The sequence below is a fragment of the Salarias fasciatus genome, chromosome 23, assembly GCF_902148845.1.
Source record: "Salarias fasciatus chromosome 23, fSalaFa1.1, whole genome shotgun sequence".
Lineage (NCBI taxonomy): Eukaryota > Metazoa > Chordata > Actinopteri > Blenniiformes > Blenniidae > Salarias > Salarias fasciatus.
In genome coordinates, this window is record NC_043766.1 from 17,926,989 (window position 1) to 17,948,686 (window position 21,698).

Genomic DNA, 21,698 nt, shown 5'->3' on the forward strand with positions numbered 1-21,698 from the left:
TGAATAACGGTGATTGTTTTCTTTTCTGTATTTCTCTCTCAGGGCCTGAGTGGGTTGGATGGTTTGCTGGGGGTTGAGGGTAATGAAGGCGATCCGGTAGGAGAAGTTGACCACGCTCTGGTTTCAGTGTTTTTTTCTCAAATAGCTTAAAACATGACAAACTGTACCCATTTACCTCAAAGGGTGATAACGGTTCCAGAGGAGCTCCCGGAAAACCTGGCCCCCGTGGAAAGATGGTAAGATTGATATCTAGATGAAAACCAGCACTGCCCTAGACACAAAGACTTTGTTACATTCAAAACTATTTTTCCTTTATGTGTACCAAATGCATTATGTTGTCTGAAATGCTTATAGGGAAACTCTGGGCCTCCTGGGATTCAAGGAGAAATTGGAGAAAGAGGGTTTAAGGTACACTATCATTCGAAGTCTCAAATATAAGAAAGAGGTCCATATATCATAGTGGGAATAATAATAATTATTATTATTATAATATGAAGAAGAAGATAATATTATATGTTGTATGATCGTCATCGTAATGTCTCACTGCTCTTCTCAGGGAAAAACTGGACAAAAGGGTATGTCTGGGCTTCCTGGGCCAATGGGCCCAAAGGTATGATAGTTTTTGGTTTTTTAACAACACAATACAGTCCTCCATAAAATCAGTGGCTGTTCGTGTGAGTGATTGGCTCTCACTGGTACTGATGCAGGGTTTACCAGGTCTGAGGGGAGTGAAGGGTGAATCTGGACATCTTGGCACAAAAGTAAAGTCAGAAACACAAAACTCACAGTGTTCCAACGTGAATAACTAACATTTAACTTCTACAAGCTTCCTAATTGTAAAACACATTCTGGTAAATCACACTGAAATATTACTCATAAGCCATTTTTTATGTTTATGCTTCAAGGGTGTCCCAGGTGACCCGGGGATACAGGGAACAATCGGATCACCAGGGCTGAAGGTGAATTAAAGTTGTTTAGACAGAGTTGTTTAATGCAGTGGCTTGCTTAATATCCTTCTCCTTTATGATTGTTGTTTATTTTAGGGAATTCCTGGTTTGCAGGGGTTAAAGGGTCACATAGGTCATCAAGGAAAACAGGTAAATGTTAAAAAACACTGAATTTTTGTTTGTTTGTTTGTTTGTTTGTTTGTTTGTTTGTTTGTTTGTTTTTGAACAGTTCAAATGGCATTGATGGCCAAGTTAATTAGCGGACTGCTTTTCACAGGGGTTTACTGGTCCGCGTGGTCCACGTGGTCACAAAGGCTCCCGTGGAGTTCCTGTATGTTACTTTGATATTCTGCAATTCATAATAATGTATATACATATGTCTGACACCTTACACTGAATTTATACCTAATAATATAAGACATGTATATCTTGACTGAATATTAAACACGTGATAGATGCCTTTACATAGATGTGAATTTCAGTAATTAATGGATTACTTCCTTCTCTGTCACTGGTGTAGGGCCTTGTTGGGAAGAAGGTGAGGCTGATTTGCTGTATTTTTATATTTGTTTTCATCATTTCATACACAAATGTCAGTAAACACTATCTGAAACTTGCAAAATGCTTTAAGGCCTTTAACCTCACCTGTTATAGTGGAACCCTTGCATTCATTTTCATTTATTCATTAACTGTGTTTTTGAGTTTTCAGGGAATGAAAGGTCTTAAAGGTAAAAGAGGAGCAAAGGGAATGAAAGGCATGAGTGGACCCCCAGTAAGACATGATCAGTAAGCATTACTACAAATATTGTACCAACAAACAGCTTGAAATCATGTATCATGTCACATTTTCACAGGGAAAACCTGGTTTACCTGGCAAACACAGGCTTTCGATGGAATCCAAACCTGGAATTAGACCAGGTCCGAAAACAGAGCAAAAGCCTAAATCAAGCCCAAAATACAAGCAGAAAACTGCTCTAAGTGTGAAGCAAAGGAAACAACAACAAAAAGTTAGTATAAGCTTTTCTGTCATTTGTTGAAAAACTTATTGCCATGCTTTATATTCACCTGGCTCATTCTTCCCTGAATAATTAATCATTTCACAGCAGCTCAGAACATTATATCGAAGATGGTCTAAAAGAGATGAAGATGAGGAATCTTTCAGCTGGCCGCTGGGAACCAGAGACGACCCTGGCACCACCTGTTATGAGCTGAGTCTTGTACACCCACATCTGAATGATGGTGAATCTTTTAAACAGCTCACACTTGTCACATACTGTATATTTCAGGAGTACCAGTGACACACTGTTTAAAATAAACCTTTATGACATTCCAGGTTACTTTTACATGGACCCCAACCAAGGTTGCCCCTATGATGCTGTGAAGGTGTTGTGTAATTTCACAGCAGGAGGAACAACCTGTATCCACCCCCAACACTCACAGGTGCAGCTGTTTTCACCTGGCAAGATTGGTGTTTCATGCTTCAGCCTCTACAGAGACAGCAAGAAAGAGATGTACTCATAAATGGACATAAAAGTTTATTTTTAAAGCTGCTCTTAAGACTCATGGTCAGATGACACTACATGTTTTCACACAACAGTGTTTGGAATTGCCTTAAAGGCACAACTGTAATGATAAAGGATTTTTTTCTGAAGATTTCAAGCAAACAGCATATGATGTAAAGCAGCACACCAGAGTGATGTGCACTTTTTTTTTATTAGATCAACTTCTTTCTTTTTTCAGACTTATGTGTATCACTCCGTATTCTTTTTTTTCTTTTTTTTCAGATTCAAATGAGATTCGAATGGAATGGGACAATATCACAGATGTCTGAGCAGTGGTATCCTCATGATGAGAAACAGGTATGAATTGATTAAACAATCATTAAAGGTGCCATAGGCAGGATTACCTTCGCAAGATGGCGATTTGACCCATCTAAGATGGCGATTTGAAACCCGGAGTCATGCCCACCTCGGGGTGCCGGGCGGGGCCGGCAGTGTCACGGCCGCCTGTGCCGGCGGGTTGATTCACCTGTGACCTTTTCACAGCGGGCCTGGGGTCAAAGCCTTTTTTTTTTTTTTTTTTTAAGAATTACAGTAGAAACAGACAGTGTCCTCCGTGGTGTTTTGATGATGTTATGTCCAACGAGGCAGATAAATATGTGAGCCTGGACTTCCTTATGCACGTTCACGAGAAGCAGAGCTTTGAAGCGCTGCCGCTCGACCAATCAGGATAGAGCCTCAGGGGCTCTTCTGATTGGTCAAAAATACCTGGAGCAGTCGAGATTCCTTTTCAGCTCAGAACAGAGACAGATGGAAACGCTGCGCCCTCGCGGTAGTGCAATTATACTACACTCCTAAAGGATTATCAATGTATACTCTAACATTTAATCCAAAGAAAACACAGCAAAATTAGCATTGACTAGCAAAATCCTGCCTACGGCACCTTTAATATAAATTTGTATGAATTAGCATTCTCACCACAGTTTAAATGCTTTATGTTTCTATCAGATCAAATATACTGACCTGGATGTGGTCCAGCTAAGGTTTCTGCGGTTACACAGCCACACATCTTTCCAGCACATTACTCTGAACTGTGCAGCAAATCTGTCGAGCGCTGCTGCCGCTGTGGATTTATCCCGTGTGATTATTCACCTGCTGGGAGACTCGGGCAAAGAAATTGATTCACACCTTCTAACAATATCCAAAATAGGTAGTGAGGTAAGGCCAAAAGGTTTTTCTTTCTTTTGAAAACACATCCATAACATACTTTCTAATATTTCCTGATGTCCAGTGACATGGCTCAGCATGTTCTCTTCTCTGTGGTCCTTTCCCAGGTGACGCTGCAGGTGAAGGTTCGAGGAAGCACAGACTTACATCGAGGTGATATGGAGTTCCTTCCAGTCAGAAATGTGGCTGTAGACATGCATACCATGTCCCCCCACCTCTCTGAGATTTCTGTATTTTTAGGGCCCATCTGCTTCTTGTGACTGGGAGGTTCTGTAAATATGACTGGAAATGAATACTTTTCAATGAGTTGACTGAGTTTTGTACTGTACTTTGTTGTATATTTATTGAAATGTAAGTATTAGATGTTATCATGTGAAACATTTTTTAATTTGTGGTCAAGCCATCCTAACAAAGAAATGCTAAAAAAAAAATGTCCGTAACTTATATCAGAAGTATATTTTCAGTATCACCAACACTACATCAAAGTGATTATTTTAAACCTGTCAAATAACATTGAGCCTTTTGCTTTATATTTGCTGAACCCTCCCTACATCATTTGTATATTCAGTCATAAGCAATTGGCAAGTTGCGGGCTGCAAGAGTGAAGTATTGGTTTCACAGGCAATGGCAGGATAATGGTCATTTTAAGTATATTCTAATCAGTTATGCGGGCAGTGGTTCCTTCGAGGCCGGGAAGGTGGGCTTGAGATTTGGAGCCCTGATGGGTTAAATTAAATTCTTTTATTTCTCTTAATAATCAAAGAATCCCAATCCTACTGTGGTTTTTGGACATCTTCAAAGTAGAAGATGTTCAAAGTAGAGTAGTCTGATGGAAATATACATGCTCTATGTTTTACGATTAATCAGTAATTCAGAAAAGATCATGTTAAAAGAATAATCAAGTTCTGAAGAGATTATATCTGTCTCATTTTTTTGTGCTTGGACAAGTTAAAACCATCAGAACATTACACAAGTACAGCTCCATTTCTCTGAACACGTCTATGAATGTTGTCTGTGATTCTGGTACATATCAGGTGTTAGAATGGTAGATTAACTTTTGCAAAAACTGCTATTAATTTGACCAAGGTTCTGCTTCCCAAGTGTGATAGGAAATGAAACAACAGCCAGAGCAAAAACTATACGAAATATATTTGTGTCACAGAGTGTTTATCTGTTTCACCATGCAGGATTGTCCAATGCATACATGTTGAGCCTTATATGAAATTCATGTCTGCAACAGCTTTAGGCTGCAGTATTCCAACTCACAAGCTCACTTATGACGCTGCGTTATGTGCATCATAGACCACATGAAAAACTGTGGTCATTAGAATGACCTCTATTATGACACTTCCTGTTTTTTTTTTTTTTTTTAATAAATGAATTCTTGTGTCTTTGGTCTTAATTATTTTGTCACACTCAACTCATGAGACCAGCTAGAATTCAGTGTGCTCATTGTACCATTTGAAAACTTACTTAACTTGAAAATAACTTCAAATAAATCCTGTTAAGTTGAATTTTAAGGTCCAGTTTTTGAGAACATTTTCTGCATAATGTCTTCTTACTAAAAAGTTTTTGTGTAACATTATAAACTTAGTATAGATCCAGGGTTGAATAAATCCACCCATTGATTCATTTTCTGTGCCTTATCCAAATGAAGTTCACGAAGAATGAAACATTGTGGGAGAAATTCTACACAGAGCTTGGTAGGTTGCCAAAACAAGATGGAGCTAATTAATGCTTTCAGATTTTGTGCAGATTCCAGAAGCCCAATACAAAGAAAAAAAACATATGGCAGCCCTGGGAGAACTTGTTTTCTCCACAAAAGTCCTTCCTAGCAGGTTGGAGCATTATGAAGACCAATCCCATTAGCAGTGGTGGGGCAAGGGTCCTTGGGGGCTCCAAGCAAGAAATTCATCGGGCCCCCACCCCATCCGTGCACACCAAAAAAAAAAAAAAGCTTTTTTGCACACAATTTGCACCTAGCAGGGGGCCCCTAAAAGCCGGGGCCCCAGGAAAATGCCTGGTTTGCCTGTTGGCACGGCCCGCCTCTGCCCATTAGTAGAAATTTGGTTAAAATAATCTCTGTTATTATTTTTTGTTGCACAAAATTAAAGCTTCAATGTCAATTTTAGGAGGCCACTGACTTTAACATTTTCAAATCTTGCTTGTAAAAAACACTTAAAAGCCTTGCATGTCGGCACTATGTCGGCTGCTCTGGCAGTCAATGCAAATCCATGAGGTTAGATCTTGGAATACTTTATCTGGTAATTTGTTAAGGAATAGACTCAAATGAGTCACACAGTGGTGCTGTGGTTAGCACTCTTGCCTCATGACAAGATTGTCCCAGTTTTTGTTGTGGTTGAGGTCATTCTGTTTGGAACCACTGTCTCTCATGCAGAGATTTCAAATCAGCTGACATGTTTCTCTAAATAAATTTGAAAGCACAAAACGTCACATAATCAAAGTGAAGTTCAAATTTAACATCTAATATATGACAATCAATGCCATCCAGCTGCATCTTAGCTTCAGGATGGTGCATTGGTGGCCTTTCTTAGCTTCAGGATGGTGCATTGGTGGCCTTTCTTACATTTGATCTAAGTTCAACCTATGCATGGGTTATCTACAGTTGGTTTTCTCTGAATGGACCCCAACTAGACTTTATTACCACTAGAAAAATCACACAGAAAACATGAAAAACCATTCTCACCCACAGGCAAATTAGAGTTGCCTCAGTCATAATGAACTGCAGGAAGAAGCAGAAGTTCTGGAAGAAAACCCCTATACCTTGACCCAGAAGCCTGGAGTTGAACCGGGTAGTCCTTGCTGTGAGGAGAGAGTGATAACCACTACATGACTGTACAGGCTGCACTGTGAAGTGAGGCTGTGAAGAGGAGAGAAACTTATTTTTGATGATAATTTTTTTTTTAAAAAAAGTGTATTTTCAATTACCTGCAGTTATTTTCGTGTTTCTTTTAAATAATGTGTCGTTTTGCAATCTCTGGATTTTCTCTGGTGGACCTCAATGCTCAAATTTGGTTTCGGTGTGACGTCACCAAGAGGAGAGCCTTTCCGCCAATCAGCAGTGCAGCCTTGCTCTTCATCATCATCATCACCTCCACCACCTCCATCCTCCTGCACATCTTCAGTGTTTACACAACAAGTGGAGAGAGCAGCTGCTCAGATTGCGGTGGCTCCGTCGGACTGAGAGGTTTAACCGCACAGCAGCTGTATCCTGAAGGGAGTGAGTATCCAGAGGAAGGCGGGTGAATTTTTTTTCTTTTTTTTTCTCTCTCCGTGCTTCATTCAGTCAACCTGTTCCGCAGCTAACGACCGACGTCAACAAGTTGGCTAATTTGACTAGCTCCTGTCCGCCGTGCTAACAGCGTTCATGTCCGAACTCGACACCGGTGTCTTTACACGGACAGCGAGACGAGCCGGGCGGCGTGTCGCTGCTGAATGAGCTGCTATGCTGTCTGTCACGCTGGGACCTGAAATCAGCTGACTGGAGCTAACTCCGCTGTTAGCTGTCCCGGAGTGGCCGGATTGCCGTTTGTTCCGTCCATCAAAAATCCTCTCGCCCTTCATTCCCATGTGAGGTGGGGATGAATGGGGGCCAAACGAGCCCTCGCTTCATTAGGTCGCCACAAGTGTCTGGGCATGTGCTTGTTTCAGATCCTGCTAATTGACATTTACTAAATGCCTGATCTCTTCCTTGCTCCGGTCTGTTTGATCGTTTGTTTACATAAAGAATTAATTCAGTGACCCATACTATTCTGTGTTACACCTGAACATTCAGCTTCAGCAACTCATATCACACTTTATCGGTGAGTCTGCAGGTCAGTTGATCTTTTAGCCCTCATATTTGAGAACAAAAATGGTGACATGTTCAATGTTTTGGAAGATATTTGAAATTAAAGGGATATGTGTCAATGTCATCTCAAGTGGCTTCCTGGAAATTGCCAGAAGCCATTTCAGCCATTATAAAGACTGCAAAAACTGTTCATTAGCCCACACATATTAGTACACAGGTTATAGCAACGTGTGTACTTTTTTTAGTGTTTGTTTAAGTAAAGATTTGCTGACTTCACATAGCTGTAAAACTCAATCGTTGCATTCATCTCTGTTTGCCTGAAAGAGCTAAAGTGTTGTTTCACTGCAGCATATGTGGGTTCATGTTTGACATGATTGAAGCACTCATCATTTAACCAAAGCAGTTCAGGTAAAACCTGGGTAAACTGATTTCTGCAAAGGTTTACAATGAAGAACTATTGGCACTTTTTTCATGATACTGTGTAAAACATATATATTTGATTCATATATTTTTAAAATTGGTCAAATCCCACTTGATGACAGCAAAATGATTGAACTTCTGTGCTACTTCAGGATGGAAAGTGAGGATGGAGCTGTCCTCCGGATCCGTGGTCGAGCCATTCCTAAGATGCCAACCTTCCCTGATTTGAATGAGGAAGCTAGTCCTGGAAGACGCCACCAAGACAGGGGAGACCATGTTCCCACCAGCAATGGTAAGAAATATTCTCTGAGCTTGAGCACCTTGATGAAAGCTCTGATCCTTCTTTTTAGTTCCGTCAAGCACCATTTATTTGATGTGTACTGAAACTATATCATGTGCTGATTTACTCGTCATTTGTGTTTTCCTTTTTTTTCACGTATGATGTAGTTAAGATGAAAAATCACTGGATTGAAGGACAGGGTAGAGTCTACTTCCTGCTAAAATGACTTCTGTACCCTGCAAATGTAACCAAGAAAGCATGCCTACTCAGTACTGAGAAATGACTGACAAACACTGGTCTGACACGTGTACATCTGTAAGTGAACTAAAAAAAACTGAATATATAATAGTCAGGAAAGCATAATACACTCGCCTCCTGCTTTGTTACATGATCAGGTTTGAGTTTTTATTATTTTATTCTTTACCACAGTGTTTGCTGTGTTGCTCAGTGGGTGGAGTGCTTAATGTCCGTGTCTGTAAGGACAAACTTGTTTAACACCAGCATTTATGACTGCTGGCCTGTAATAACCTCAGCTGCAAGTAGTTGTCATTTACATCGTAGGTGTGTCTCCCTTTTGTAATTTCTAGATTTGGACCTGAAGATTCCTTCTTTTTGACTTCTTTATTTTCCTGGACTGTTAAATTTTTATAGTTCGGAGACAAAAATCTACTTTGCCTTGCCCCTTTCTTTTTAAATCACTACAGATAATTTTCATTGAAATTGTACTTTTTAAATGAATTTGAATTTTCTACTTTCTAGAGCCAACTACTCAAATAGGTCACAGTCTGACTCTTGTTTGCTCTTTGTTGGTCTTTTGATGAAATATTAACCAAATAGTCCTCAATAATGTTATATGTTCCAAAGTATTGAACCAGGGTGATGGTGCCTCAGCTGACTCTTAATCATGTTGGAGTGTCCACTGCTGTAAGAATACACTTACAAAAGAGTATGTTAACAGTTGTCATTATATCATATAATCACATTTGTTTCTCATCTTCAGGGAGAATTGAAGTGGAGCATGTGATCAGCAAAAAGCTGCTACTCAAAAGAAAAGCGGAGGTTTGTATGTCAGTATTATTCTTGAGAAAAGCCTCAGTCTGCAGTGACTATGAGCTTGATCTGTCTGTCTGTCTGTTAGCAACATATCTCAAAAAGTAATGGACAGATTATGTTGAAATTTTCAGGAAATGTCCAAAATGGGACTAGGAACAAGCGATAAGCTTTTGGGAGTGGTCCAGATCAAATCACAGATTCTGAATCACTTTGAACATGTTGCCATTACAGTCAATGGGAAGTAATTGATCAGGAGGGGTGACTGAGCTGTTGGGCGGAGGGCTGCACTCTCTGATTGCTATATTAGTTTTATATAAAGAATATTCATCATGTAGCACAAAAAATGCTGGGCTGCAATTTTGTTTATATGTAAGGGTTCTTTGGTACCAGCAGTTTTTACCAGTAGGGTTAACATACAGGGGCCTTCTGTTGTAAAGTGTTTCATTGCTAATACGGAAATAAGACAGACATTAAAGAACTCTGGCTTTACAGTGCTGTTAATAGTGCAGCACGTTTGCGATTTGAAGGGTTGCTTTACAACATGGAAAAGTCGCATTGAAAAGCAGCAACATTGTATTTGGTGTGAGCAAGACAATATTTACATGAACTTTGTATAATTTGAATAAACATTGTGTCACATAATGACAAATCATTGCATTCAAGCATCTGCAGAGCCATGTGCTTTTTCTATGAACAGGTCCTGAAGAGTGACCTGATACGTCAGTTTGACAATCAGGTCAATGACTTGATGGACAGCCTTATTGAAGAATCAGTCAGCCTGGAGCCTGCACCCGTTTCTGCTGTCTTCTCACCACCGTTATCAGACAAGGAGAGAAATAAACTCAGGTTCTGCAGTTCAGTATCTCTTTTATAACCGACTAAATGTTAAAAAAAAAAAAAAAAACTCTTCCTTTTTTTTTCCTATTTTAAATCTCAGGATGGAAGCAATTGATTGTAACATTTTCTCTTGTTAGTAGTTAATCTCTTCATCTTGCAGGAATTATTGAGTGGCTGAATGGTCTCTGTTTTGCTTATCCGCAGGAATTTCAGACCTCCTCATGGCCAGGGAAAGCAGTTTGTAAATCGCAGGTCCCTTCTAGAGTAAGTTAACACAATATTTTATACAAATCACTCAGATGCTTTGTGTTTTTTTGTTCATAGAGTACTTGTGTTTAAGGTTTAATTTCAATTTGAAGTTTGTATAATAATTTTGGTACAGTTGTGCATATATTTATGTTATGCCCTGTTTTATGTTTTTTTATTTTTATTTTTTATTTTTTTTGCCAGTGAGCTCTTTGAAGTGAACCACATCAGGACCATCTATCACATGTTTATTGCCCTGCTCATTCTATTTATCCTCAGCACACTTGTGGTAGATTTTATAGATGAAAGCAGGTAATAAATTACTTCTACAACTTTTATGGCCAATACGAATGAGTCAGGCAAGTAAATAAAGCTCATTTATTGTCTTTTTCCTCCTCTGCATAGGCTGGTGCTTGACTTTGACCTGCTGGTGTATGCGTTTGGACAGTTTCCTCTGGTGGTGTGCACCTGGATCTGCATGTTCCTGTCTGCATTTGTAATTCCCTACGCCTTATTCTACCTGTGGTCACAGAGCCAGTCTGCCTCCTTTAGTCATCCCAGGTTGTACAGCTTGCTCTTTGGCTCTGTGTTCCTTCTTTATCAAGCGCTGGGTTTGGGATTCCTGCCAACATATGTGGTGGTGACCAACAGTTTGCCACCTGCATCCTGCTTCATCATCATCCTGGAACAGGTAGAGGTGCCAGTATTGTTTTTTGCTGGCAACCATATTGTTATCCTGATTTGTTAATTTGTGTTGACTTTACAAAATGAAGAGTGATTTCACCCTGAAATAGCACATGGGAAAGTGATCTCTTTGTGTAGCAAAAAAATAAAACGACATAAAAGACATAACTCGACAGATCGGACAGGAGAGGAAAACACGAACAAAGAGAAAATCTTCCTGTTGATTTTGATTTCGGTGACCGTGAGAACTTGTAGCCACAAAGCTGAGAATACACAACATAAAACAATGAGCATAGAGCAGTTTCAGATATGAAACACTTTCTACCTATGACCTTCAGTCCCGCCATCAAGCTCTTTTTATGTAGCATCGTTCATGCATGCTTGGAAGGATTCTCACAGTTAAAGCAGGACAAAACAGTAACACAGGAAATACAAAACAAAATAGTGGGTGTGACTGCAGAGGCAAACTTGAAGTAACTAAATTAAATGAGAAATGGATTGAAAATGCTTTTAAAAAGATACCTCAACAAAGCAAAGTAATGAAATGACAATAAGATAAATATAATGTTTAAAAAAATCGCAGACAACTAACTTAAAACATTGAGGATAAATAATAAAACAAAAAACATTTTAAACTGAAAAGCATAAATCTAATGTAATTGGAAGATATTCACAGTTGCCTGCATAAAAAAAATAATTACATCGATAAAATGGAAAAAAATTTGATAAGAAAATGTAGCTCTGCATGTTTTAAATGTCTCCATGCTCGATAGGCTGTCATTGTGTCTTGTAGTGTAAATGCTGTAGGAAACCTCACCAAGGCCTTTGTTTTGTATTTTACTTAACTAACACGGCTCCTGTCACTCCTGCGAGTATGTCGGTCATATATTCAGATATGAAAAAAACAAAAAACAAGCCTAAATCTCACAAATAATCAGGGCGGGAACTTTCAGACAGGATAAATAAGTAGAATGTCCTGTAAGTCCTGTAGAAACGCGTGCAAAACAAACATTCCTCACTGGGATAATTTTACTCTTACAGAATAATGATGTTTTGGAGCTTATACTTCCAGTGTTTGCTTGTACAATGGAGTTGAGTGATTATTTAAACTGATATTGTGTGTCTTTTGCACAATTTCTTTTACTAATTCTCAAGGATAGATGTATAGTTTTGTCATCCCTGTATCATATTTAAGTATCCTCTGATGTGTGTTTTTCACAAATTTGACCAACCTGGAGTGAAACAACATATCTTCAATGACAGCTTTACATATTTGAATTTCAGGTACGTCTAATGATGAAAGCTCACTCCTTTGTCCGGGAAAATGTACCAAGAGTGCTGACCTGGGCCAAGGACAAGACCAGTATGTAACTTTACGACTGTTGTGTGTTGCATATCATTTATATTGTTAAAGGGATACTTCAACATTTTGGCAAATTGGCCCATTGAGCGCAATTCCTTAGTCATTTGGAACAGCATACTTACTTTTTTTGTGAGGGCGAGCTGTTGTTTATTCAGAGGTGAGTCGGGGAAGGTTTTCAGGACGGACACAATGGAAGTGGGTGGTATTTTTGGTTCCCCTCATCAAATACACAATCCAACGACCCCAAAACACTTTGGTGGACATGTTATAATCTGCACATTCACTACGCTGTGGAACACCAACAAATAATATTGTAGCGTTACGACACTGAAGCAAATACTGGGAACTACTTTTTCTTTTGAAATCACTACGCCCAGACGCCATGTTTAGTAAGTAGTTCTGTTTTAGCAATCTTCGCAAAAACAACTCAATCTCGTAATTTTGCATTAATATTTCACAGCGTAGTGAATGTGGGGATTATAACGTGTCCACCAAAGTGTTTTGGGGTTGTTGGATTGTGTATTTGATGAGTTTGATGAGGGGAAGCAAAAATACCATTCACTTCCATTGTGTCCATCCCGAAAACCTTCCCCGACTCATTTCTGAATAAACAACAGCTTGCTCTCACAAAAAAAAGTAAGTATGCTGTTCGAAATGACTAAGGAGTTGCGCTAAATGGGCCAATTTGCCAAAATGTTGAAGTATCCCTTTAAGTGTTCTCATCTGTCATCCACAGGCCCTGGTCCAGTTGTCCCTCAGGTTTCTCAGTATCTCTACTTCTTGTTTGCACCCACACTTATTTACAGAGACAAATACCCAAGGTAAACACACCCTGTTGTGACATTCACCATTTTCTGTTAGGAAACTTTTGCACATATTAACCCATATTAATTTAATTTGTATTACTTGTTCACTGAACAGAAATCCAGTGATTAGATGGGGTTATGTGGCCACAAAGTTACTTCAGGTACCAGAGACTCTCACGCTGTCACTGTTTCACTTACTGAAGTGTGCAAGCCAAAGGTTTTGCCTCCTGTATCTGATCTGACTTTCCCAACTTTTCCTACCCCACAGGTGCTTGGCTGTCTGTTTTATGCCTATTACATCTTTGTGCGGTTGTGTATACCTCAGTTTCGAAGCATTAGCTTGCAACTCTTTGACCTGCGGGCCATGGTCCTCTGTGTGTTCAACTCCATCCTGCCAGGTAAGCTTGGCCACTGGTTTGTGGGCACTTTACTCAACCTCTGGCCCTGACTAGAGGTTTAATTGCATTATATCAGTAGATGAGTAATGTATGTTATTGCGGTGTTTTTGACCATTTGTTTTCTCCTTTTTGTTGCAGGAGTGTTGGTCCTCTTCCTTGGATTTTTTGCCTTCCTTCACTGTTGGCTCAATGCTTTTGCGGAAATGCTTTGCTTTGCTGACAGGATGTTTTACAAGGTACTACTTTCATACTCCGGATTGTAAACTAAATGCCATTGTTGTTCTCAGTTGTACATACATATATTTTTAATGCATGTCACAGGATTGGTGGAATTCAACATCTTACGCTAACTACTATCGTACTTGGAATGTGGTGGTCCATGATTGGCTTTACTACTACGTGTACTGTGACTTCTTGCTGGTGAGTGTATTTTGTGTGTAAGCATACTGCATTGATAATATTTTTTCAAGGTTTTTGTTTGGTTTATCATTCTTTTACAAAGAGAAAATTATATGAATTTGAAATAACATTTTTTTGTTGTGTTTTAAGTCTCAAAGTTTTGACTTTCTTTTTTTTATGTTTCTTCTAAATGAAGAAAATCATACCTGAGTTTTGATGTGTGTATCTTCTTTGTTGTTGTTATTCCAGGTATCTAAGAAGCGTTTCCGAACAACCGCCATGCTGTTCGTGTTTACAGTGTCCGCAGTGGTCCATGAGTACATTTTAGCCATTTGCTTTGGCTTCTTCTATCCTGTGCTCTTCTGCCTCTTCATGTGCTTTGGGAGTAAGCATTTCACCATCTTTGAAAATAGCCAAAGTACATGTGAACATGTGTATTATATGTATTTAGCTTTGTCCAAATAATGACATTTTCTTGGCCCATCATCTGATGGCTGTGCATTTCTATTTTAATTGTGCTTCAGCGTTTATCTCCTGTCCTTCCTCAGTGATGTTTAACTTCATTCTCCATGACCAGAGGAAAGGCCCCATATGGAACATAATTATGTGGACATCCCTGTTCTTGGGTCAGGGGGTCATTATCTGTCTTTATTCCCAAGAGTGGTATGCCCAGCGCTACTGTCCTGTGAAGGAGGTAACACAGATTTGAGAACTCAATGGATTTATATTATTACAAAGCATTCAGTGAAGTTACATCATCTGTTCCTTACTGTTTTTGTTGCAGCCTTCCTTTCTAGACTTACTGACACCTCGCTCCTGGAGCTGTCAGAAGGAGCCTGATATCAGGCTCTGACCTACAGTGAGTCGGGAAAAGGACGTGCAGTCATTATTATGAACTACACCAGCTCTTCTTTTCCTGCCATTGCTTTTGTTTTTTTCTTTGTTTTATTTTATTGCACTATGTTTGTATGTTTTGTCTAAGAATGTACTGAAGAACTTCAGCCAAAATGCCAAAAAAAAAAGAAAAAGTCACAATGATGCTTGATCTATTTTAGGTTAAAGGCAACCCCACAACAACCCTACTGATTCACATTAAGGTCTTTAAACTTTTTGATGTGCTCTGTATATTGCTATTCCTGATGCCTTAATCAACTGTGAAACCCCTCCTTATCTCAATATGACAGTGGCAATAATGGCAGCTGGATACAAACATTACACCATCAGAAATATTATTTACATAAGCAGTAGTGGTTAATATTTAACATCTGGAGTCTCTTCTCTGTCATAAAGAACATTTGGTATTTTCACTTCAAAGACCGTATAGACTTGGTTCTTTTCTCTACTGATGGGATTGAACTTGAAAATGTCAACTGTTTGGTGTTTTGTATGAATCTCTGTCTCTGTATTGTAACTCCGGGAATGCAGTTTTCATCTTCAGAGGGGAGCGAAATGGCAGCGGACAATGTTTGACACAGTGACATGGTTAAGAAGTTGCTATTTTTGTATTTCTAAGTGTCAGGCAAAGAGCAAAATATTATGACACACCTGAATTGTATATTTCACAAATGTAATATTTTATTATTTTGATCTTTATCTGAGCAGCCACCTGTTGGGAAGATACGATTGCACTGGGTGCATTATCACTGACTTGATTCAATTGTTTTTGAATGTGCACCTAGCTTTGCACAGAAAGTTTCTTGTGACCATGTTGATATATTTATCATATATTTTCTTCATGACCAATATGAGAATTATGTGCAGTGATGCCAGTCACGTGACTGCAGAATAACTACTACTGTAAAACTTGCAGCTGGCTGTAAAGGAAAAGAAAAGCAATGGTACTTCATTAACTGTAAGGGCTACTGTTAGTATTTTTTGATACTGGGTGCTGAGTAATTCACATGTCAGATCAAGGTATTATCCGAGGTGTTGCTGCTTCTAGACCTTGTTTACTTCAATTTGTGGAATGTTAATGCACAGATATTATTGCCAATTCCAACTTGTTTAAAACGGTTTAGTGCTTTTGAATTGCAGGATGCATCATACAAGCACAAATCAGCAAGGGCAAACTTTACACTCCTATACAATTTAATGGCCACAAGGAGGCAGTGTATTAAAGCTTTTCATTTTGATTCTTTCTTTGGCATCAGAGGGTTTTCTGAGATCGATGTACTGCAGGTACCAGCAAATCTTTTCTTTTAATGTATGCTTATTATAATGGATATGTTGGAAGTTTGAACTCACTTGTATTCAACATTTTATTTTTCCTTATAATTTTATGTCTGTAAAAATATTATTTATAATCATTAAGTGCCAAGTTGAAGAAATGCCATTTGTTTGGATATTAAATTTTTTGGAGCAGAACTGTGCCTACTCATTAGTATTCACTGTGTTCGTTGTGGATATTTTTCTGGCATTGCTTATGGGAACAATTTTATGAATCAGTCATTTGTAAGCTCATAATGATCTGATTATAGACATGTTTATTGTTGATATTAACATTACTTGAAGGGTTGAATAACGAGTGCAATATACAAATCTAGTATGTAGTGGTCGATAAAATAGAGCCCCCCCCCAAAAAAAAAAAAAAAATTATTATCCTTTACGTGCGCGCGCACACACACCTTGTTATTACAATTTTCAACATTTTAAGGCATTTTGGGTAACATAAGATCATAAGATTTCCACATCTCTCGGTAATGCGAGTCAGGATCTAACAAGTCAGGATTAACAACGAAAGCAACTGAGATTTGTTAAGCACATGTCATAATGCTCAACCATTAACACATGCGTGCTTTAATGATTTTATTTCAAAAATCTGGAATGTCTTTTTACCATTTTACAGTCTGCAAATGTCGTGACAATTATAACGTGTATATTTGTAATAAAGCCCGCATTTTTTTCAAGGCATCGTGGCAACCCCTCCCATGTCCCCTGGCGCCCCCCCAGGGGTAAGGTTGAAACTTGTTGTCATTATGATTATGATTATGATTATGATTATTACCATACATGTTTTTATGCTTAAAAAAATCGACATGGTTGAATAGTTAAGTCTTGATCCAATTTCGGATGTTTTCGTCCCGTTTTTTTAAACGAGTGCAACTTTAGATATAGAACAAATTTCGTTAATAAACTCTAGTATTACAAAAAAAAAAACACTTTTGTGTTACTTTATATAAAACTAGTAGAATCGGTGACTAATAATTGGTGGAGATTTCGTTGTGACTACTTACTGGTGAGTTTATCACCATGTTCATTACAATTCAACAACACAATACAACAGCGGGTACTCTTGTGATTCAGTCCTCCGGGTCTGTGCGGTCAGACAGCCTTCCCGAGCCCGGGGTCCGCTGCAGCAGAGGCGGGGGCGCTGCGGGGACTCGGCTGGTGTTGGATCACTCTGACGGGGGATCGAGGAGAACCCCCCGCCTTGTGCAACACATCCTCTGTTCTGCGGTAAAGATGGCGGCGTCAGAGGGGGCGCGCAGCGGCTGGACAACAGAGAAGCGATTCTGATAAGCTCCAGTTTGATCGAATTAATCTCGCAGGGTACTACCGAGTACCGCTCGGATACAGTTTGGATAATCGGGATAGAAACAGTTGCTGTCACGGACTGGGGGTGCGAGTTTATTGTTTAAGCCAGGGTGGGTGGGTTTCACTGATAGTCTGCTAACAGTAGCTACCAGGCTAGCCAGGGGAGCTAACACGGGCTAGTCAACGTTAGCTCGGTGGAGAACAGCGCAGAGGAGGGTTGAGGAAGGAGTACTCGGGCCTGGCCGCTCCAGCTTTTTTGGGGGAATGTGAACCAGAGGTTTGCCGGGGGGTTTGCTCGCTTCGTCCCGAACGTCCTCACACCAAACTAACGGGATGGGACAGCAGGTAGGCCGCGTCGGCGAGGGTACATCGACCGGACTCCAGCCACCACAACCCCACGCGTCTCAGCCTCACCAAGGGAAGGGGAACCGGGGGAGCGGCGCCGGGAGGAGACCCCGAGAACCCGGCAGTAGCACCGGAACACCGCCGGGCAGGACAGCTGTGGTCAATGCGCCCGATCCAGCGATCAACATATTCACGCTGCATTCAGGTAACAATAGATTCGTGTGTATTTTATAAAGTGTCTGTCTATGTCAGATTCTTACTTTATTTGTTTGCTGCTGATTAGCGTCTGCTAGCCGAGTCCATGCTATTTGACAACGAAGCGTTAGCGGAAACAGCCATGCCAACCAACATGAATTTTTTATGCCTCGTCCCTGCTTATTGTACCCGTTTTGTTTGCAAAGGGGTGATCGCTTACTTTATTAAGCAGTCGACGAAAAGCGAGGATTTATCGCCGTTTCGCGGTGTCTTTTGGGGCTCAGTATGTGCTGCATGTGACCCAGTGATACTAAAAGGAGGCACACTGCTTTTGAAAAGAGGAATGTTTTTTTTTTTTTTTTTGCTCTGCTGCAGCCTTTAAACTCAAGGTTAGCACGTCAACTTAGTGTCTTTAGCCACCTCTGTGTGATACCTGGTTTGTGTTCACATTAGTTCGTGCCCTCCGGAGGTTGACGAGCAATTCTACCCCATTAACTCGCTATAGCAGCCACCACAGGCTCGCGTTACAATACCTAGTGGGCTTCACATGCTCACTTACATCCGCTGTCTGATAATGTCTACAGTTACAACACACTCAGCAAAGTCACTGCATGGTTTCATCCGATGGGAGATTTTATGTGAATTATTGAAGTGACCTTCTGTCATTGCATGACTTCACCCATGCATACATCAAAGATTAATATAAGTGTTATTACGTGTAAACGCAGACATCTTCAGTTGCGATTAGCAAAATATACATTACGAGTCATGTGGCGAAAAACAAAACACCAGCTAGAAGTGATATCAGTCACCTGACTCAGCACTGTGGCTCCCATCATCCCTTTTTTTTTGCCTCATAGCAACTGCTTTATATTTCCACTGATATCTGCATGCAGATCTCATTTGAACCATGGAGATAGAGCATGCCTCCTCTCCCCCTGCCTTACTGTAATTTAATGAGTGAACCTTTATCAGTAAAGATGCACAGTACATAAAATTGTATGCGGATGAATTCCAGTCCCTTTACTTGACTGTATGTACATATTTCATCCCATTCAAAAGTAAAATGACATTTAGTTGTGTCTGTAGAAAAATAACAAATTACTACTCTGTGTTTTATCACTAATGGGCCCTTTGAAATGTTGAAATAGAATATGATTCTTCACAAAACTTATCCACTCAATTAAAACTTCATCTTAGCTTGGACTAAACCTACATTATCTAATTCATGCTGTTTTTAACAGGCTTGTCCTTTTCTTTTACTGTAGGATCAGAAAGACAAAAAAAGTGATATTTTATTTTAAGGGTGACAGTGGCTTAGCTTCTAGAGGGGGTCTTCTCTCAGTCAGAAGGTTTCAGGTTTGAATCCCTATTTGTCTACATGTCAGAGTGTGATTGAGCAAGACACTGAAGCACTGTGTGAGTGAAATCTGTTAACCATTGTCCTGTCAAATCAGTGTTTTGTTTTCATAATGATAGCTGAAAAAATGTTATGCTGATCACATCATACAAGTTAAATGTATGGTACAAACAGATTTCACTTGTTCAGGTTGCTTTCACAAACAGGGTAGTCCAAGACTCGGTTCACTTGGGGGGATTTTCACTCTTTCATTTGGTTTGGCTTGCTTTCACATTGCACTTTTGAAATTAGACCAAACTACCTATAAACAGCTTCATGCAATTACAACAGCTGCTCGTTGAGACATTTCTTTGTGCTTCTGCTTCTTCTGATTCATACCATTGGCTTTATTTACCACCCAAAATGCATTGCTCACCGCATCACATACTCTCTCTATATTCGCTCAAAAGTTTGCTTTCAATTGAACCGAGATCCACCGTTTCAAAGGAACCAGAGTTCAGGGGAGCTTTCACACACGCCCAAATGAAGCGGACTTTCCCAGAAAGTAACTGAAGTGAACTCTGGTCTTGATAAGACAGTACTCGTTGTCACCACTCATTCTATTTATGAATGCCAACTGGATTTTCAACAAAATTCTAGTCCATCTTCCATTTATTTAGTGACACTAAAAGACTGCACTTGTCAATTTTCAAAATGATACACCACTCACAACAGATTCTATGCCATTTTCTGCTATAATTCTTCTTGGCTTCTTCTCAGCTTTTCTGTGTGCCACACTGATATCTGGTGCGATGGATATCAGCTACATTGCTTCGTATTTCCCGATATCAAAAAAACTCGATGCTGTAAGGATTTTTTTTAATTATGAACACTTCACACTCTGTCGTCATAACCTGTTGAAAATCAGCATGCTTTAGCTGATAGAAGTTTATGTCATGCTTCTGAAAGCCTCAGTGCCAGTCCCAAAAATGTCTGTATAGAGGTCTGCACCTCTCACTGCCAGTTTTGGGTGTTGATCTTTGTTTTGAGAACAAGGCACCAAGTTTGAACACCCATGCTTTGCGCAACAGGCTTTTATAAAGGATCAGGTAATTTTGTAGCTCTGCTGTGTTGGAAAAAGGTCATACATACTTTCATAGCTTCCCAATTTGATTAATTTGTTTTGCTCAGATTTCAGAAAGCATGACAGTCAAAGACTACATGCCACCAAACAGGCATTGAGGCTTTATCAAACAGATAAAATGACACCTATCCTGGCATTTAAAATTCTGAAATAGTCAGAATCTTCCATATTTACAGTAAGTTTCAAGTCCTTTTGAACTTGTTTTCAGACCAAGATCGTGTGTCTCTTGTAGCGCCCTTTTATTTGTGCCGAAATACTGACTTGTCTCTAAAGTCCTGTTTACACAGTGGTTTCAAATTTTAAAAAATAAATAAATAAAATTTCATGACAGTAATAACAATGGTAGATTCCAGAGTTCAACTTTTTTGGATTTAACAGCGGTTCTCCAACAAATTGTACATTTACTATCCCGTCATCTGTATCAGCAGAGACGCCTTTCTGACACTGCCACTCATGACTAGCAAGTGATCTACAGCGTTTTCCAAGATTGTCTTGATCCTGGCTATACTGCACTTGTTTTTAAAATTTCTATTAACTTTTCTGTCATTAAACCAGACAAAATAATACAGATTTTAGCAGATGGTTTACGAATAAAGAAGGCCTAGGAGAGCCTGATCCTTTGTTGTTAAGGGTGCTTTCACACCTACAGCATTTGGTCCACTTGAAGTGGACTAGCGTCCCCAACTCCTGCAGGTTCGGTTCGTACGCGCTGGTGTGAAAGCAGACCAGTTAGTTTTGGTCCGGGACAAAGAACCGCACCGAGACCTCCTCGAGGAGGCGGGCTCGGTGCGGTCTCGGCGCGGTCCGCTGCTGGTGTGAACGTTGACCAGCCTCGGTCCTGTCCGCTCTGTTGTGGAGAAGGCTTTTCGGTCGGCGGAGGCTTCCGTAGCAAGCCGCGCGGCGCATCACGTCACACATGCTGGCCAATCAGGGTTCACTTCCGCCACCCAAAACACACTATTATGTGAACAGCGCCACCAAGGGGCAGGAGGGTCATAGTGGATAGTTCATCTGCAAAAACAAGTGGTGTGAATGCGAACCGAACTAGTTGACAGCTGCAACATTTATGAATAATTTATGTCCGAACCGAACCACTCTAGCGGACTAGTAGGTGTGAAAGCACCCTAAGGCTCCACTGTGTTGAACTGAAGGGATGTTTTCACACTAACCC

The 21,698-nt window shown here is 39.9% G+C and overlaps 3 protein-coding genes across 4 annotated transcripts in view; all 3 read left to right on the plus strand.

The window, feature by feature from the left end:
- Positions 1–138: 138 nt before the first annotated feature.
- On the plus strand, positions 139–6,940 carry LOC115382048 (collagen alpha-2(I) chain-like). Its single transcript, XM_030083689.1, has 15 exons — positions 139–236; positions 355–408; positions 557–610; positions 708–761; positions 906–959; positions 1,044–1,097; positions 1,225–1,278; positions 1,468–1,485; positions 1,657–1,719; positions 1,802–1,954; positions 2,054–2,186; positions 2,281–2,387; positions 2,732–2,806; positions 3,781–3,846; positions 6,731–6,940. The coding sequence occupies exons 1-15, from the start codon at positions 234–236 to the stop codon at positions 6,938–6,940; spliced, it is 1,152 nt and encodes a 383-aa protein (XP_029939549.1). The 5' UTR covers positions 139–233.
- Positions 6,816–16,331, plus strand: soat1 (sterol O-acyltransferase 1). 2 transcript variants are annotated; one of them, XM_030084103.1, is made up of 16 exons: positions 6,816–6,914; positions 8,057–8,196; positions 9,185–9,243; positions 9,935–10,083; positions 10,279–10,338; positions 10,525–10,632; positions 10,726–11,011; positions 12,289–12,367; positions 13,104–13,188; positions 13,289–13,334; positions 13,442–13,571; positions 13,710–13,807; positions 13,893–13,991; positions 14,220–14,355; positions 14,519–14,664; positions 14,755–16,331. In XM_030084103.1, exons 2-16 carry the CDS (start codon positions 8,058–8,060, stop codon positions 14,821–14,823), a joined length of 1,689 nt encoding a protein of 562 aa, XP_029939963.1. In that variant the 5' UTR covers positions 6,816–6,914; position 8,057; the 3' UTR covers positions 14,824–16,331. The 2 variants fall into 2 exon arrangements, with proteins under 2 accessions (XP_029939963.1, XP_029939964.1); XM_030084104.1 differs by lacking the exon at positions 6,816–6,914 and adding an exon at positions 7,151–7,269.
- Positions 16,332–17,427: 1,096 nt separating this feature from the next.
- Positions 17,428–21,698, plus strand: part of abl2 (c-abl oncogene 2, non-receptor tyrosine kinase) — a 30,245-nt gene continuing 25,974 nt past the window's right edge. Inside the window, exon 1 of the mRNA XM_030084095.1 lies at positions 17,428–18,054. Coding sequence (XP_029939955.1) covers positions 17,838–18,054 — 217 coding nt within the window. The 5' untranslated portion in view covers positions 17,428–17,837. The remainder of the gene's footprint in view (positions 18,055–21,698) is intronic.

Bases quoted from the DNA above. Each gene is read 5' to 3' on its own strand.
- LOC115382048 (XM_030083689.1), top strand. The intron at 611-707 runs GTATGATAGTTT...GTACTGATGCAG, and splicing joins CTGGGCCAATGGGCCCAAAG to GGTTTACCAGGTCTGAGGGG. The intron at 1,098-1,224 runs GTAAATGTTAAA...TGCTTTTCACAG, and splicing joins TAGGTCATCAAGGAAAACAG to GGGTTTACTGGTCCGCGTGG.
- soat1 (XM_030084103.1), top strand. From the start codon at position 8,058: ATGGAAAGTGAGGATGGAGCTGTCCTCCGGATCCGTGGTCGAGCCATT. The intron at 9,244-9,934 runs GTTTGTATGTCA...TTCTATGAACAG, and splicing joins TACTCAAAAGAAAAGCGGAG to GTCCTGAAGAGTGACCTGAT. The intron at 13,572-13,709 runs GTAAGCTTGGCC...TTTTTGTTGCAG, and splicing joins GTTCAACTCCATCCTGCCAG to GAGTGTTGGTCCTCTTCCTT.